The sequence below is a fragment of the Lissotriton vulgaris genome, chromosome 2_1, assembly GCF_964263255.1.
Source record: "Lissotriton vulgaris chromosome 2_1, aLisVul1.2, whole genome shotgun sequence".
NCBI classification, from domain to species: Eukaryota; Metazoa; Chordata; class Amphibia; order Caudata; family Salamandridae; genus Lissotriton; species Lissotriton vulgaris.
In genome coordinates, this window is record NC_141687.1 from 320,863,584 (window position 1) to 320,880,462 (window position 16,879).

Genomic DNA, 16,879 nt, shown 5'->3' on the forward strand with positions numbered 1-16,879 from the left:
CCCTAGCACTACTCCTACCTCTAAATACATCCGAGATCTCCATTGGCTAAAAATTGAAAATCGAATCAAATTCAAAACACTTTGCTTTATGCATAAAATCGCTACAAAAAAAGCCCCAAAATATCTCCAAGCTTTGGTACGCCCATACTGCCCTTCACGTGCTCTGCGATCTGCCACGGCGAAGAATTTTGTGATTCCTAAAACCAAACTGTCGCGCATGGGCGGCAAATCCTTCTCTTTCTTGGGACCCACACTGTGGAATTCTATGCCTATCACAGCAAAACATCAGACCAATTACATGAGCTTTAGGAAAGCCTTAAAGACCTGGCTCTTTTTGTTAAAGATATTTTTATTGAGAAGACAGAAAGACAGAATTAACAGAAGAGAGAAGGGATGGAATAACATGGAGTGCAAAGAAAAGAAGTGCCCTCGCAGGGGCCAATTCAATAAGGCCAAGCAGCAATAAGCTATCCAAGTCAGAGGCTTATTCGACCAAGTCCATTTGCGCCTCCAAGCGTCCCGGCCATGAGAAAAACAATACGGCAAGGCCAAACATGAAAAAACAAAAGTCTCCATCCCCCTCTAGGAAAGAAAAACGAACCAAACCCCCCCCCCAGAGGCTCCAACCTCCCCACTACTTCCCTCCCCCCGGTGGTGGCAGCCTAGCAACAGACGTTCGCACTAGCAGACTTCACACCTGGAACAGATGTAGGGCGCGTATGGTGGGTGGGCAAACCGCTGACGGCAACCCTCGAGAGAGAAAGCGGACCAGAGGGCCCCATCTGAAAGTAAAGTTCTTAAAGTTATTTCTGAAAATGTCCGCCATGCGCTCCACACTCAGCAACTTCCACAACCTAGCGAACCAAAGGGAAAGAGCAGGGGCCTCCCTCTTTTTCCATGCAGCAGCCAGGGTCAACTTGGCCGCACCCAAGCAGAGCCAAAGGATGTGTTTGTCAGCCCTGGTCTGGTGCTCCAAAAGCGAGTCCCGAAGGCCCAGGAGCACAAAGCCAATGGAATCTGGAATCGGGTAGCCCAGGATCTCCCTGATATGAGACAGTATTTCCTCCCAATAGGGCCGTATGATGGGGCAGTCCCACCAGATATGGCGAAAGTCCCCAAGGAAACGACAGCCCTGCCAATATCTGTCTGATGCAGAAGGAAAAATCTTTTTCAACCGGGTCGGATACAGATACCAATCCAGCATGGTCTTCATATGGGCCTCCCGAAGATCGATAGAATGATTAAATCTGTGCAGATCACGCCAGAGATGAGACCACTCCTCGTCGGAGATATCCCGCCCCAGGTGTTCCTCCCACAAACCCATGTATCTAGGGCGAGGTGAGATAGCAGTGGTCAATAGCAAATCATAGAGGAATTAAATCACCCCTTTCATAGATGATGTGCGAGTGATATAAGATTTGAAATCCGTGGGGGGCCTCGCTCATGCTGTTGAAAAGAGTCACCAAGTGGTCCCCCAGCTCAGACGCGAACGTCTGATAGAAGGAAGCCGTGTAGCCGTCCGGGCCCGGGGCCTTCTGCGGTTTAAGGGTCCAAATGGCGGTCACCACCTCCTCCCTAGTAAAGGGGGCCTCCAAGAGTTCGTTCCATTCCTGGGAAACCTGCGGAAGTGACAGGGCTTCTAAGTATTCCCGCTGAGCGGCCGGTACCAGTCGGTCAGCCGAGTATAAGGCGGCATAGAAGTCACCGAAAAGCTCTGCCTTGACCGCATCTCTATGTTCCACGACCCCGGAGGGGGTCCGAATGCCACCCACATATTCCCTCTCACGTTTATCACGGAGCTGCCGTGCCAGATGTTTCCCCACTTTGTTGCCCTGAGCATAAGAAAGGCGCCGTAGGCGCAAGAGGGTATATTCAGCCCGATTATTATAGTGCGCCCTAAGCTTCCCCCGCACCGCAGCAAGAGGGCGAAGGGTCTTTCTAGAAGGATTCTGCTTATGTGCAGTTTCCAGTGCCGCCAGTTCCGCCTCCTGCAAAAACAACAAGTGATGGACCGAATGTGGATCAATGTCACACATTCCCCCAGTCAAAAGATCTGGGCCCAAATCCATCGTTTTTTTGCACTCTACACCACCCTGGGTTAGACAATGGCGATATGCAAATCAGCTCTGACCCTGTTGCCCCATGGGAACAGTCCAGTCCGAACTACAAAAGCCATGTCCTCCCAGAACGGAATCAAGCATCCGAGGACCGGACCGGTTTCGAGGTAACACCTCTCATCAGCCCGGCTAGCTTGACTCTAAGTGGTGTGGAGTGCCTGGGACCCACGTCTGGGCATCCCCAGCACACTTAGGGCGGCAATTGCAAAAACAACAAGTGATGGACCGAATGTGGATCAATGTCACACATTCCCCCAGTCAAAAGATCTGGGCCCAAATCCATCGTTTTTTTGCACTCCACACCACCCTGGGTTAGACAATGGCGATATGCAAATCAGCTCTGACCCTGTTGCCCCATGGGAACAGTCCAGTCCAAACTACAAAAGCCATGTCCTTCCCAGAACGGAATCAAGCATCCGAGGACCGGACCGGTTTCGAGGTAACACCTCTCATCAGCCCGGCTAGCTTGACTCCAAGTGGTGTGGAGTGCCTGGGACCCACGTCTGTATATTTACAACAAGGGGTGGTGAGGGACAGAGTCTCTGAATTAAGCAGAAAGCTCTCACCCAGTCAAGAGATCAGGGCTAGATCCAACACCGTTTTTTAGCTCACTGCACCATCCCAGTTTCAGAACCTGGCTGTATGCAAATTAGTCTGTTCCTGTCCCAGTGCATGATGGGAACAGGGCAAACCAAAACTACAAAAGCCAATTCTTACACTGGGAAGGAAACAAGCTCCCGGGGACCGGTTTCTGGCATTACAGCCGTCTTCGGCCCGGTTTGCTTGAATCCTGATGGTGCAATGAGCAAGGGTCTCACATCTGAGAATACCCTTCCACGCTTAGGGTGGACAAAAATATTTACAACAAGGGGTGGTGAGGGACAGAGTCTCTGAATTAAGCAGAAAGCTCTCACCCAGTCAAGACATCAGGGCTAGATCCAACACCGTTTTTTAGCTCACTGCACCATCCCAGTTTCAGAACCTGGCTGTATGCAAATTAGTCTGTTCCTGTCCCAGTGCATGATGGGAACAGGGCAAACCAAACTACAAAAGCCAATTCTTACACTGGGAAGGAAACAAGCTCCCGGGGACCGGTTTCTGGCATTACAGCCGTCTTCGGCCCGGTTTGCTTGAATCCTGATGGTGCAATGAGCAAGGGTCTCACATCTGAGAATACCCTTCCACGCTTAGGGTGGACAAAAATATTTACAACAAGGGGTGGTGAGGGACAGAGTCTCTGAATTAAGCAGAAAGCTCTCACCCAGTCAAGAGATCAGGGCTAGATCCAACACTGTTTTTTAGCTCACTGCACCATCCCAGTTTCAGAACCTGGCTGTATGCAAATTAGTCTGTTCCTGTCCCAGTGCATGATGGGAACAGGGCAAACCAAACTACAAAAGCCAATTCTTACACTGGGAAGGAAACAAGCTCCCGGGGACCGGTTTCTGGCATTACAGCCGTCTTCGGCCCGGTTTGCTTGAATCCTGATGGTGCAATGAGCAAGGGTCTCACATCTGAGAATACCCTTCCACGCTTAGGGTGGACAAAAATATTTACAACAAGGGGTGGTGAGGGACAGAGTCTCGGAATTAAGCAGAAAGCTCTCACCCAGTCAAGAGATCAGGGCTAGATCCAACACCGTTTTTTAGCTCACTGCACCATCCCAGTTTCAGAAATGCAAATCAGCTCTGACCCTGTTGCACCATGGGAACAGTCCAGTCCGAACTACAAAAGCCATGTCCTTCCCAGAACGGAATCAAGCATCCGAGGACCGGACCGGTTTCGAGGTAACACCTCTCATCAGCCCGGCTAGCTTGACTCCAAGTGGTGTGGAGTGCCTGGGACCCACGTCTGGGCATCCCCAGCGCACTTAGGGCGGCAATTGCAAAAACAACAAGTGATGGACCGAATATGGATCAATGTCACACATTCCCCCAGTCAAAAGATCTGGGCCCAAATCCATCGTTTTTTTGCACTCCACACCACCCTGGGTTAGACAATGGCGATATGCAAATCAGCTCTGACCGTGTTGCCCCATGGGAACAGTCCAGTCCGAACTACAAAAGCCATGTCCTTCCCAGAACGGAATCAAGCATCCCAGGACCGGACCGGTTTCGAGGTAACACCTCTCATCAGCCCGGCTAGCTTGACTCCAAGTGGTGTGGAGTGCCTGGGACCCACGTCTGGGCATCCCCAGCACACTTAGGGCGGCAATTGCAAAAACAACAAGTGATGGACTGAATGTGGATCAATGTCACACATTTCCCCAGTCAAAAGATCTGGGCCCAAATCCATCGTTTTTTTGCACTCCACACCACCTCCAGCGCCTCCCTCTCCTCGCGCCTAAACCTGTTCAGGGCGGAGTTCAATGCAATGCACGTGCCCCGCGTCGTCGCCTTGAAGGCGTCCCATTGGATGAAGACCAAGGTGTCACCAGCCTTGTTAAGCTCAAAGAACTCACCAATGGCTGCCCTAAGCTTTTTGCAGGATTCCTCATCCCACGTAAGGGAAGCAGGGAAATACCATTTGCGATGAGGGGACGACTCTGGGGCCCAGATCAAGCATGTCGTCAAAAGGCTATGATCAGAGACAGAGAGTGGAAATATTTTGCTATCCCGGAAGTCGCCCTGTAGAGATTGATGTAAAAAAATGTGATCAAGACGGGAATATGTGTGGTGGACATGGGAATAGAACGTGTAGTCCTTAGTGCGGGGGTGGAGGGAACGCCAGCTATCAATAAGGCCCAAACTCAACAAAGTATCGCGCAGTTCTGGGGAGAAGAGACCCGCCTCCGTCCTCTGCTGATGTGAACAATCAAGACATTTGTCCCAGACCAAATTGAAATCCCCCATCACTATCAACGCTCCCTCCCCGAAATCCCCCACCACCCTCAGAAAGGCCTCAAGGAACCCATGTTGGCCCGCGTTTGGCGCATATACAACCACCCACGTGCAAAGCTTACCCATGAGCATCCCCTTCACCATCAGCCACCGCCCCTCCTTGTCCCCCCTCACCCCCACAGGTTGAAATTGAAGTGTAGAGCGGAACAGAAGCGCCACACCTCGGTGCTTAGTAGCGGCTGAGGTTTTGTAAATCAGGGGATATTGCCTGTGCTTAAGTCTAGATTAATCTTTACGGGCAAAATGAGTCTCCTGCAGGCCCACCACATCCAGCTGATGATCAAGAATATACTTCCACACTTTCTGGCGCTTTTGAGGAGAGTTAAGGCCTTTAACATTCCAGGAACCTATTGTAACAGGCGACATTGAGTTTAGCACCCCCCCCATCGTTCCAATCGATGCAGCCCATATCGCCAGAACCAAACCAGACACACTACAGCCATACCAAGTCCCCAGCCACCACCACCAGGTCCCTTCCCAAACCACCCTACCATAACCCACAGGAGCCTCTAAAACAAAACACAGCCCCCAGACAGACCGGCGCCCCTTCGTCACCTCCGCTCGGCGACAACAGCCAAATAGATCGCCGGGGTCACAAGCAGGCTCGCCACAGTTCCAGTGGGGGGGACCCGCAAAGCAAGCGCTTCCATCGGTAACTTGCTAGAGTTCAGGGTCCCCTCGTGTGAAGAGCCGATGCCGCCCAGGCGAAGCTCCGTAGGCCGCTCCGGTACTCGTGCGTCACCAATCTAACACCTCGGCTAAGTCTGCCGTCCTAGGTCGTAGCTCGCCGGGAGAAGGAGCAAACCAATTCAGGACACCTCAGCGACCCTAGGAGAGTCAAAGCCGGAACTGAAATCGCCCCAGTGCAGCTAAACAAAGCTATGAAAGGCTCGGGGTGCCGGAGGAGCTCGCAGGCACGTCTTACTCCGTCGCCATCTTGGCCACGCCCCCCCAAGACCTGGCTCTTTAACATCTAAGCAGCTCTCTGATTGTAGCATCGTAGAACCATCTCATGAATGCGCCGGGAAACCCTTTGTGGGTAGCTGTTGCGTTTTATAAATGCAATAAATAAAAAAAATAAAAAAAAAAAAAAAATAGCTGTGATACCCATGCATAGGGTGCCTTGATATTTGGCGCATGTGCAGTCACCAGGGACTGTGAGATTCCACAACTCCTCGTGTGCAGTGACCACATCGATGCGCTCCCCTATTTCGCTGTGTTGTGGATTGATGAAACGGGGTGGACGGAGCACAGCTGCTCTGACCAGTTAATGGATTGGCTCACCCTCGTGTTCCTTGAACTCAACAACAATGTACTCTTCGAACAGATTGCCCATGAAGCTGCTCTCGCATTCATGGATGAGTAACTACATTCCTGCAGCCACAACTGATTGCCACCCACAGCACAGGTCCCCACACCTTGTAGAATGTTGAAGGAATGGTCACATATCCCACCACAACAGTGGACATGTCTGCCTTCTCCTGGACTCAGAATGCATGTGCGTGGACCTACGCGTGTGAACACACACCTGTGCAAGGTGATGCAGTCCCATGGGTGGTGCTGCACAGCGTCATTTGGCAATGTTCCAAAATCAGAGAAACTGCTGGGGGGAGAGTGCACACATGGCAATGTAGTATGACATGTGACCTTGTAGGACCCTTTCAGCTGCTCACTGTCAGAAGAACACACAGTCGGCGCAGTCCAGTGGTACAGCACTATGCAGATCCCATGGGCTGTGAGTCATGTCCCCTGACACGGGGCAATGAGCAGACGCCAAACATTACATGACTCGCCCAGCAAGGCAAGGTGGGCTGAGACCGTTGACATCCATGATAATTTGTGTTAATTTTTGCCACCCCATTTCCTGCAACTCAACATGTTCCTAAGCTGCCTTTAAGTGTCTTAAACATTGGCCTGCATGTTGTGGCCGTTGCCTTCACCGTACTGACACGCAGATGCTAATAAAGTCTACGCAACTTCACTAGTGTACAACTGTGATGAGTGTTGATTATAATTACAAATCGTTTGCCTCCATGAGCATTGTCCATACACAGGGAGGGATTGACTGACGCTTGTAAATTGAGGGTGAATCCCTATTGACAGCTCCACCTCTGTGAGCCAGACAGTGTGGTCTGGATAGTTGCTGGCAGACCTGAGCTCTTACGTGTCTCCAGCAATGTGAGTATGGTGTCCATCTTCTAGCCATGTAGATCAAGGTTATCCATCAAAACAGACTGTGTCCACACAGATGTGTGTGAGTAGGTATGCAAAGAGATGTTCTGTTGTCACATGTGATGGAGGACACCACTTCAGGACTGCTACCGAATTTGGTATTTCTACACATATGCCTACTTAATACATGGACATGGGGCTACGTTGACGGTAATGAGATTGTTGTTCGTGTGCAATGAGGCCACAGTTAGTTCACACCTTCAGTCATCTAATTGGCCATGAGGGTCAGGGTCAAACATGCGCATTGATGACATTTACCAGGGTGTACCTTTTAGTGAAATCAATGTCCCCTACATTCATCAATACTTGAGTGAACATGAACACCTGTGTGATTTGGAATGTTCTATTCACATTCAGGGGCGTGTCGGAGCTGTAGCAGAACATGGCCATTTCAAGCCCAGATTACATGGTTGCCCAGTGGAGGGCACACCAGAGTCCTTGGGGGAATGCAAAGGTAATCTGAAGAGGAAGAGTTCAGTCAGCAGCCGGATTGCTGGGTCATTGGTACCAGAGCAGATATAGCAGTCCATGTTGGGGTCCAGGTGAATGTCACAGAGTGTTTCGGGGTATAGTGGGAGGTGTTACTCCAGGGCATGATGCATAGGGCTGAACCAGGCAGGGACAGGCCATATGGCAGGGACGGATGCTACTACCTCCTTCCTCACACAGTCATTACCCTCCTCATCTTACTCCTCTGAGACGTCTTCTGTGTCCGGTGTGTGTGGTGGTGTTATGGCTGCATCACTGTGTGACACTGACACATCAGGGTGCGAAGGTGATTGGGCTGCATCATTGTGCACGTCACGTCAGGGGGCGGAGATGTGTGTTGAGGTTCCTGCAGCAGCCATCTGGTACAGGTTCAGTAGCAGCAATGGCAGGATGAAGCTCTGCAAGGCATGGACGATCCCAGCTACCTCTCGCTGGTGTTCAGCCGTGGCAGACCTACCTTCAGGCTGCATCAGCTCCATGGTCTCCATTGTCCTCCCCATCTGTGCCATCTCTGTGCTATCATCGCTGGAGCCTGTATGACGATACAGTTCTTTTATCCAAGTAATGGCCCCAGCAATGTCAGCCAAGTAATGTTTGTGAGCATGGCGCGGACAGTGGGTGTCCTTTAGGGACTGTAAGTGGTCTCTGATGGGATTCAAATACCCAAGTATGGCATCGAGTTTGGCTGCCATGAGGTTGAACCTCAACTGCAGCTGATCAGCCATCTTCTCCTGGCACCCTAACACACAGAGTTGGAATTCCATGTGTTTGTCGTGAGGGTCCTGGGAGCCAGCCTTAGTGGTGTGTGATTCTTGCTGTGAGGTCTGTGGAGGGGGTGGGGTCACCAGGATGCAGCTGGGCTGTCCTGCTCCTGGGGGTGGGGTGCCCATTGGCCATTGGAGGGTTTCTGAGCAAATGTGCAGGGTGTCCTCTTCATCATCACTGAAGAGATGTGTGGTCTGCTCAGCAGGAGGTGTTGATTGTACCTCTGCAATGTAAAGGGGAGATGCAGGTTAACAGTGTGTTCCATGTATGTTGTGCCATTGTAGATGTTAACATTGAGACTGCATGACAATGTACATAGTGGCTGTGTTGGTGAAACTGGCTATTTGATTGGAGACAGTGGACATTGTGACTACATGATGGATGTGTGGTTGTACTCGTACTTTATCATCTCACAGTGTCATTCAATGCCAGATGTGATTGGCCAGTTTCTACACACGAGCGACACCAGTTGTGTCCTCTGTCCTTTGGTGTAAGGGTTGCACTTTGTACCACATTGTCATCAATGTTGATGTACTGTGATTGCTATGTGTGTGCGCTGCATTGTTGGTGAGTCGCCCCTGTAGCTCTGATTTGGCGGCCCTTTATCCCTTTGAGTCGGTGTGCCTTTGATTTGTGTGCTTTTCGGGTGCTGGGATGTTTGCGACTTGGGTCATTTGTGCTCTTGGACACATTTTGTACTCTTGTGCATTGTTTGTCTGCAGATGTGTTTTTGACGTCATGCGTTGTAGGTGCACGTGGATGTGTCAGAGTGTGACCTGCTCCTTTACAGAAGTGGTCCACACTCAGCCACCTCAATGTAGTGTTGTGCACCATGTCATGTATTGTGACTGCAGCCATGCTATCTTTCATGCAGTGTCACTTGCATTGTCACTGTGGCTCACAGAGCTGCTGCTTTTCTGGATTCAGCACATGTGTATGGGTAGGTTGTGACATTGGTGATATGAGGGGGCGCATTGTGCACATTGTGGGCGGGGGCCTACTTGGTGTTTCTATGTTGGCTGCAGTGTGCCAAGGGTATCAGGCACATGTCCCACACTCATTGAGAGTGTACAGTGTGCTGCACATGATTGTGCATGTGTGCCATTGTGCCCATCTCCTGCCGTCCCCCCAGTCCCTGGCCTTTACTCACCCTTTTGCTGTTGGGTCAGGTCATATCGAGCGGAGTCCAAACCCCCAACTCCTTGACCGTTTCCACACTGATGACTGTAGCCACCATTTCCTCCAGCTCATCCATCTCTTTCTGTGGCGCAGGACTCCAGTCGCCTTTGCTGCCTTCCTGTTGGCAGCGAGTTTCTGTTTGGTTGTGCACTTCATGCCAGCGCTTTTTGACCTCCTCCATTGACCTCCTCGCTACTCTGACTGCATTCACGTTGGTGACGATGGTATGTCATATTTCCGTTTGTGTTGCCAATGATGCAGTGGCGGTAATGAACAATTGTTGGTAGTGTTCTATCACCTCCGTGACGACGATCAGGTCTTCCTGCGGACTGAACCCCGTCTTCCTCTTCCTCTTCTCCTTGTCCTTCCCCAAACACGGGGTTCATGGCTGGTCCACCGTGGGGCTTGTGGGGTTCGTGTTGTCCTCTGCACTCGGTCCGGGTGCATCCATGGTGCTACGCAGTTTGATTTGCTTTCGGTGTGTTTTTTTTGTTGCTTTTATAGTGCATTTTCCTGCATGACGCATGGGAATTGCAGGCCTGTCACTGGTTGTCGCTGATTTTTGTATTGCGATTTGGGGCATCCCAGGTTTTTCCGAGTTCGTATTTTGCATTTTTCCGGCATTGCATTGATTTTAACGCGGTCATTTGACGCGTTATCGTGGGACCATTGCATGGTGCCGCCAGGTTGAGAGTAGTACTTTAACAAGGCATTGTTTTCCCGTGAGAGACTGCGATATGCAAAGTTGCGTTAAGTTAATTTTGTGATGATTATCACATGTTCTTGAGAATATCCCCCTCAAATTCAAACTCTTCTATGATTACAGTCTTAGATGTGAAATGCTGAGTTGTACATGAATACTTTATTGTTTATTAATAATGCTATCTAAAAAAGTTAAATAGAATAAAATAAATGCAGAGGTTACTCACCAGCACCACCAGCGTGTGGTTTGTGCACTTATGCTCTATGAAGATCTTGTCTGTGTGTCTGGGTTCATTTGTGCCTTCAAACATGATCCTTTTCTGCACCATGCCGATATCCAAGTCCATAGTATAGGCAATGTGTGATTTCTCCGTGTCTGAGGAAGGTAGCAACAGAATGGAATCAATTTCTTGATTTGATTAATACTCAGAGAGATATTATTCCAGCAGCCAAATTTCATCATGGCACATTCTTCAGCACTGTTTCTGGACACCTGTGCCCTGTGTTTGTTCCCCATGGGGCTGTCTTCCTACCAGCTCTCCGTGGACCTCATCATACAAACGTTCCCAGTTTGTGTTAAAGAAAGATCTGTGTGTTGAGGTCCTGCTGCAGAGATCTGTGCAATACCAACAATCACAAGGTCAAATCTCCGAAAGGAAGACAGCACTTCGCTCCTCTGAGGTCGATTTATCTTATTGAGCATGGTGATTAAGCCAGAACTAATGAGACAACTGTGGGCTATATATGGGGTTAATATTAATATTTTCAGGTAATTTTGATAATGCAAATCAGCTCACATTCTTCAAATTATACTAGGAGCCTTTTGACCACTGTTTCCAGGTCACAGATTAAGAGCTGCCTCCTACTTCCCTGCCCCAGTCTAATACCTGTTCGCCATCTTGTCTAATGCTCCTGCAGTTTGTTTGTGCTTTTCTCTAGGACGCCATGTTGTGCTAGAAGTGTCTTTTCTTCCTATGCACCTGCACACATACCTTTCCTCACATATCTTCCACCACCCAAACCTCTGCATAGGCTGCCCCTTCCCCATTCTGCACAATATAACCACTGTGTTGAAACAGCAGTTGCGCATTGTTTATTTTGCTTCTTCTGGTCCCCCATGCCCATCACATGTCCTTCACCATCTTGCCCTTCCCAAGACCACGGCCACCAAGTTGTGTTGGTGGTCAATGTTTGTGTTTTTTTCTGTTCCTTTTGTCTATGCCCAATGCCATACCTTCTGCATCAGCTGCTCTTGTCTCCTAATGCACATCATGTTGGTGCTCGTAGGTTGTGCTTTTTCAGGACTTTCCCAATCCTCTCCACCTTCTGGGAGCTCTTTTTATGCTGCCTATTTTCTCCTTTTGGGTGGTGTAAACCTCACTGCCTACTTTCTGGCTGTCATTGAGAATTCAACTTAGTTGTTTGTGGGCTCTTTGTCACTATACATTGATTGTTCCATCTGGATGCAGTAGAATTGAGAACAATGGTTCTTCACCACATTTGCCCTAATTATGATGTCGGGGGGGGGGGGGGGCGGGGGGGTGGGGGAGAGGGGGTTGAGTTCACCAAACACTGTTTCGGAGTGGGAACTGACCTAAAGTATTATGGTGCAGTCACAAACTGCCATTTTTTCCTGCAGCACAGGCTCCCATAGAGAAATAGGAGTTTGTGTATATCCCTGCACCGTACGGCATGGTGCAGGGATTTGAAGGGGGTACCATAGGGGCCACCTTAGGTCCCCAACCAGAGGCCTCTGAGGAAAGTCTCTTTCCAACAGGCTTTCCATGTCAGATAGCCTGACATGGAAAACCTGTCAGAAACCAACATCAAAATCCCCAAGGCAGAAATGCGTATCAAGGGGATTATGTGACAGTTTCTGAATGGAGGACGGGCTCATTGAGCCCGTCAGAAGCCAGCTGGAATGACCGGACGGTTTAAAGTCCAACCACCTACATTGTAATTAGGGGGTCCAACTTTAAACCATGGATGTCAGTCGAAAAGCCTCTGAATGCATCAGCCGACATCCTAATGACCCCTCTGTGTTTCCCTGTTGTCTCTTTTTGTAGCCCTCTTTTGTGGGCCTCATTACAAGTTGGCTGTACTTTGTACCGTGTGGCATGGTGCAGGGATTTTTAAGGTGCTCCCTCAGGCTCCCAACCAGCGGCCTCTGAGCGAAGTCTCTTTCCAACAGGCTTTCCATGTTAGAAAACCCGACATTGAAAACCTGTCACAATCCAACATCATAATCCCTATGGCGGAAACGCAGTATCTAAGGGATTATGTGGCGGTTTCTGACTGGCCGACGGGCTCCTTGGGTCCATCAAAAGGCAGCCGGAATGACCGGCCGGTTTAAACTCCAACCGACTACATTGTAATTAGGTGGTCCAACTTTAAACCATGGATGTCGGTCGAAAAGCCTCTGACTGCACCAGCCTTAATCCTAATGATCGCTCTGTGTTTCTCTGTTGTCTCTTTTTGTACCCTTCTTTATGTAGGCCTCATTACAAGTTGGCTGTAGTTTGTTATGGATTTACAGAGGGCCAGAAGATAAATTACTATCTGGTTTCCCAGCAGTAAGATCAGGCCATTATGAAATTGCCCCAAAATGGAAAATAACTGCTTGGACCAACAATTACTGGGTTTTTCACAATTTAGGCAAAACATCTGATACATTTTACACCGATCCAAGCAGGCAGAAAATGTCTGTCAGAATGCCTTTAGGGTCTAAGGGGGGAAAATCAGAGGTGAAGAGACCACTTGTGCCTGTTTGAGCGGACCATTATCTGCTCCATAGACTGCCATGGGTGCCAGACTTTACTTATACCCACGATCCCTAATCAGGCAGCATGACTTACAGTCCCTGGTCTTCCGTTACAGAATTTTCACAATGGAAAGTTAATTCCCCCGAATTTATCACTCCAAGTAAAATAACCTAACTTGTAAGTAAGTACTGTGTCTTTTCACTCTTCCGTGCTTCATTCTACTTGTTTTTTTCATTCACTCTGTAATTCTCAAAATTAAGCCTGTATTGTTTTCTTATAATTATTTCAGAGCCCAGTTGCGCTGCATTGCTGTGATTTCAATTAAGCCTCATTATTATTGTTTTCCTGATATTGTGCCCCAGTTTCGCTTTCTCTACTGCCATTTTGATATTGTCTTCACTCGTGGCCCGTGTCTCCTCCCCGCTCCCGCCTCCCAGCTGCCCCTCCCACACACTGGTAGAGTAAGCTCGCTTGTACCAACACAACGCTGTGACCAGCTGGACTTGCTCCGTAGCGGTCGCTCCCCCACGCTCCTCTGCCTCACCTCCCTACTTCCTCTGCTGAATTGCATTGCCTGTGACATCGCCTGCAACCCGAGAGCGCTTCAACGATTACATAGCGCTTGGTATCGTTTTCTTGCTATTATAGTAGAGCCCAGTTGCGCTGCATTGCGGTGATTTAAATTAAGCCTGTATCGTTTTCTTATATTTATTTCAGAGCCCAGTTGCGCTGCATTGCTGTGATTTCAATTAAGCCTCATTATTATTGTTTTCCTGATATTGTGCCCCAGTTTCGCTTTCTCTACTGCCATTTTGATATTGTCTTCACCCGTGGCCCGTGTCTCCTCCCCGCTCCCGCCTCCAAGCTGCCCCTCCCACACACTGGTAGAGTAAGCTCGCTCCTACCAACACAACGCTGTGACCAGCTGGACTTGCTCCGTAGCGGTCGCTCCCCCAAGCTCCTCTGCCTCACCTCCCTACTTCCTCTGCTGAATTGCATTGCCTGTGACATCGCCTGCCACCCGAGAGCGCTTCACCGATTACATAACGCTTGGTATCATTTTCTTGCTATTATAGTAGAGCCCAGTTGCGCTGCATTGCGGTGATTTAAATTAAGCCTCATTATTATTGTTTTCCTGATATTGTGCCCCAGTTTCGCTTTCTCTACTGCCATTTTGATATTGTCTTCACTCGTGGCCCGTGTCTCCTCCCCGCTCCCGCCTCCCAGCTGCCCCTCCCACGCTCCACCCCCCTACTATCCACTTATGTCAGATGCACCTACGTGCAGCGTTCACGCGTAGCGGTCGCGCCCCATGCCCGCCGAAGGTGCGCCAAAGCTAAGCCCGTCTACGCCCGTCCGCGCCTGGACCGCGCCCAGCGCCATTCCCCTTGGTCCTCGCAAACCACACTCCTCCCGCATAACGTACGACACTGCCACCCTCTTAGCCCTTAACCCCGGACGCACTTCACAATGCTACGAGGCTGCCCCAGGACGCACCCACGGCCCTTTCACCTGCCACTCCTGCAAGTTCAACTGCATCAAGACCCACACCAAATCAACTGCCTCCAAACACAGTTCCGACTCTAATCACCTGAAGTGCATCCTGCTGAACACCCGCTCGACCCACAGACACGCCACTGAACTCTGGGACCTACTCGACACTGCTTCACCGGACATCGCCTTCCTTACAGAAACCTGGATGAACGCATCATCAGCACCCGACATCGCCATTGCCATCCCCGACAACTACAAGATCATCCGGAAAGACCGCACCAACCAAACAGGAGGAGGCATTGCCATCGTCCATAAGAACACCATCAAAATCACGACCAGCTCCGACAAAAACCTTACAACCGCCGAACACCTCCACTTCCAGATCCACACCGACCCTCGAACCACACTTAGAGGCACCCTCATCTACAGACCACCAGGAACCCGCAAACAATTCAGCGAAGACATCACAGACTTCATCAGTCCACATGCCCTCGCCTCCGAGAACTACATTCTACTGGGAGACCTCAACTTCCACCTTGAAAAGAAAAACGATAGCAACACCACCACCCTTCTGGACAACCTGGCCAATCTCGGTCTCAAACCACTTGTTGACACCCCCACTCATATAGCCGGACATACGCTCAACCCAATCTTCACCTCCAGCAAACACATCTCCTTCGATCACACCACAGCTCTCCATTGGATGGACCACTGTTGTGTTCACTTCAGCTACAGAACCACCTCGACCCACAACCCCCCACAACCTATCCCCCGAAGAAAATGGAACAAAATCACCACCGACCAACTCCTCACATCGCTCAACCAGAACCCACCCGCCCTCTCCTCAGACCCAAACCAAGCTGCCATCATCTTCAAACAATGGATCACTCACAGCGCTGACGATTTAGCCCCCTTGAAAAACCATCACACCAAACAAGACAACAAAAAGCCCCCCTGGTTCAACGATGACCTTAAGAAATCCAAGAAGCTATGCCGTACTCTCGAGAAAACATGGAGAAAAAACCCAACCACCGACAACATGACCACCTTCAAATCAGCCACCCACAAACACCACCAGCTGATTCGATCCACCAAGAAATCAGCATTCAAGAATCGACTCGATAACAACGCCCATAACAGCAAGGAACTATTCAACATCGTCAAAGAATTCACCAATCCCACCACAGCCTCAAACGACATCACTCCCTCCCAAGACCTCTGCGACTCGTTATCCTCCTTCTTCTACAACAAAATTGCCGACATACATAACAGCTTCGAAAACAGTTCCAACGAACAACCCTCACCACCCTCCTCAGAACCTAAACCACCCTCCAACTACCTCAACGCCTGGAACCCAATCACCACTGAAGACACCATCCGCCTAATGAATTCCATCCACTCTGGCTCGCCAACCGACCCATGTCCCCACCACATCTACAACAAAGCAGACTCCATCATCGCACCCAATCTCCGTGATGTCATAAACTGCTCCTTCAACTCTGCTACCTTCCCAGAAAGTTGGAAACACGCCGAAGTCAGCGCCCTCCTGAAGAAACCCACAGCAGACCCCTCTGAACTTAAAAACTACCGCCCCATATCCCTCCTCCCATTCCCAGCCAAAGTCATTGAGAAAGCCGTCAGTAGCCAACTCGCCGCCTTCCTGGAATCCAACAACTCCCTCAATCCCTCACAATCCGGCTTTCGAGCCAAACACAGCACCGAAACCGCCCTCATCGCAGCAACAGACGACATCCGAACACTACTGGACAATGGAGAAACAGTGGCCCTCATTCTACTCGACCTCTCCGCCGCCTTCGACACTGTCTGTCACAGCACCCTCATACAACGCCTCAGCAACATCGGCATTAAAGGTAAAGCCTTAGACTGGATCATCTCGTTCCTCGCCGGAAGAACGCAGAGAGTCCGCCTCCCCCCAATCAAATCAGAGGCCACCGAAGTCATCTGCGGTGTACCACAAGGATCATCACTTAGTCCCACCCTCTTCAACGTTTACATGAGTCCACTCGCTTCCATCGCGCGCCAACACAACCTCAACATCATCTCCTACGCGGACGACACCCAGCTGATCCTTTCCCTCACCAATGACCCCAACACCGCCAAAACCAATCTCCACGAAGGCATGAAAGATGTAGCCATATGGATGAAAAACAGCCGCCTAAAACTTAACTCAGACAAAACGGAAGTGCTCATCCTAGGATCATCCCCCTCTGCCTGGGAC

The 16,879-nt window shown here is 50.1% G+C and overlaps 1 protein-coding gene across 1 annotated transcript in view; it reads right to left on the reverse strand.

The window, feature by feature from the left end:
* The window catches only part of ITGAE (integrin subunit alpha E), a 771,961-nt gene that overhangs the window by 269,703 nt on the left and 485,379 nt on the right, over window positions 1–16,879 (reverse strand). The window contains exon 19 of the mRNA XM_086955032.1: window positions 10,612–10,760. Within this exon, the coding sequence (XP_086811158.1) occupies window positions 10,612–10,760 (149 nt within the window). The remainder of the gene's footprint in view (window positions 1–10,611; window positions 10,761–16,879) is intronic.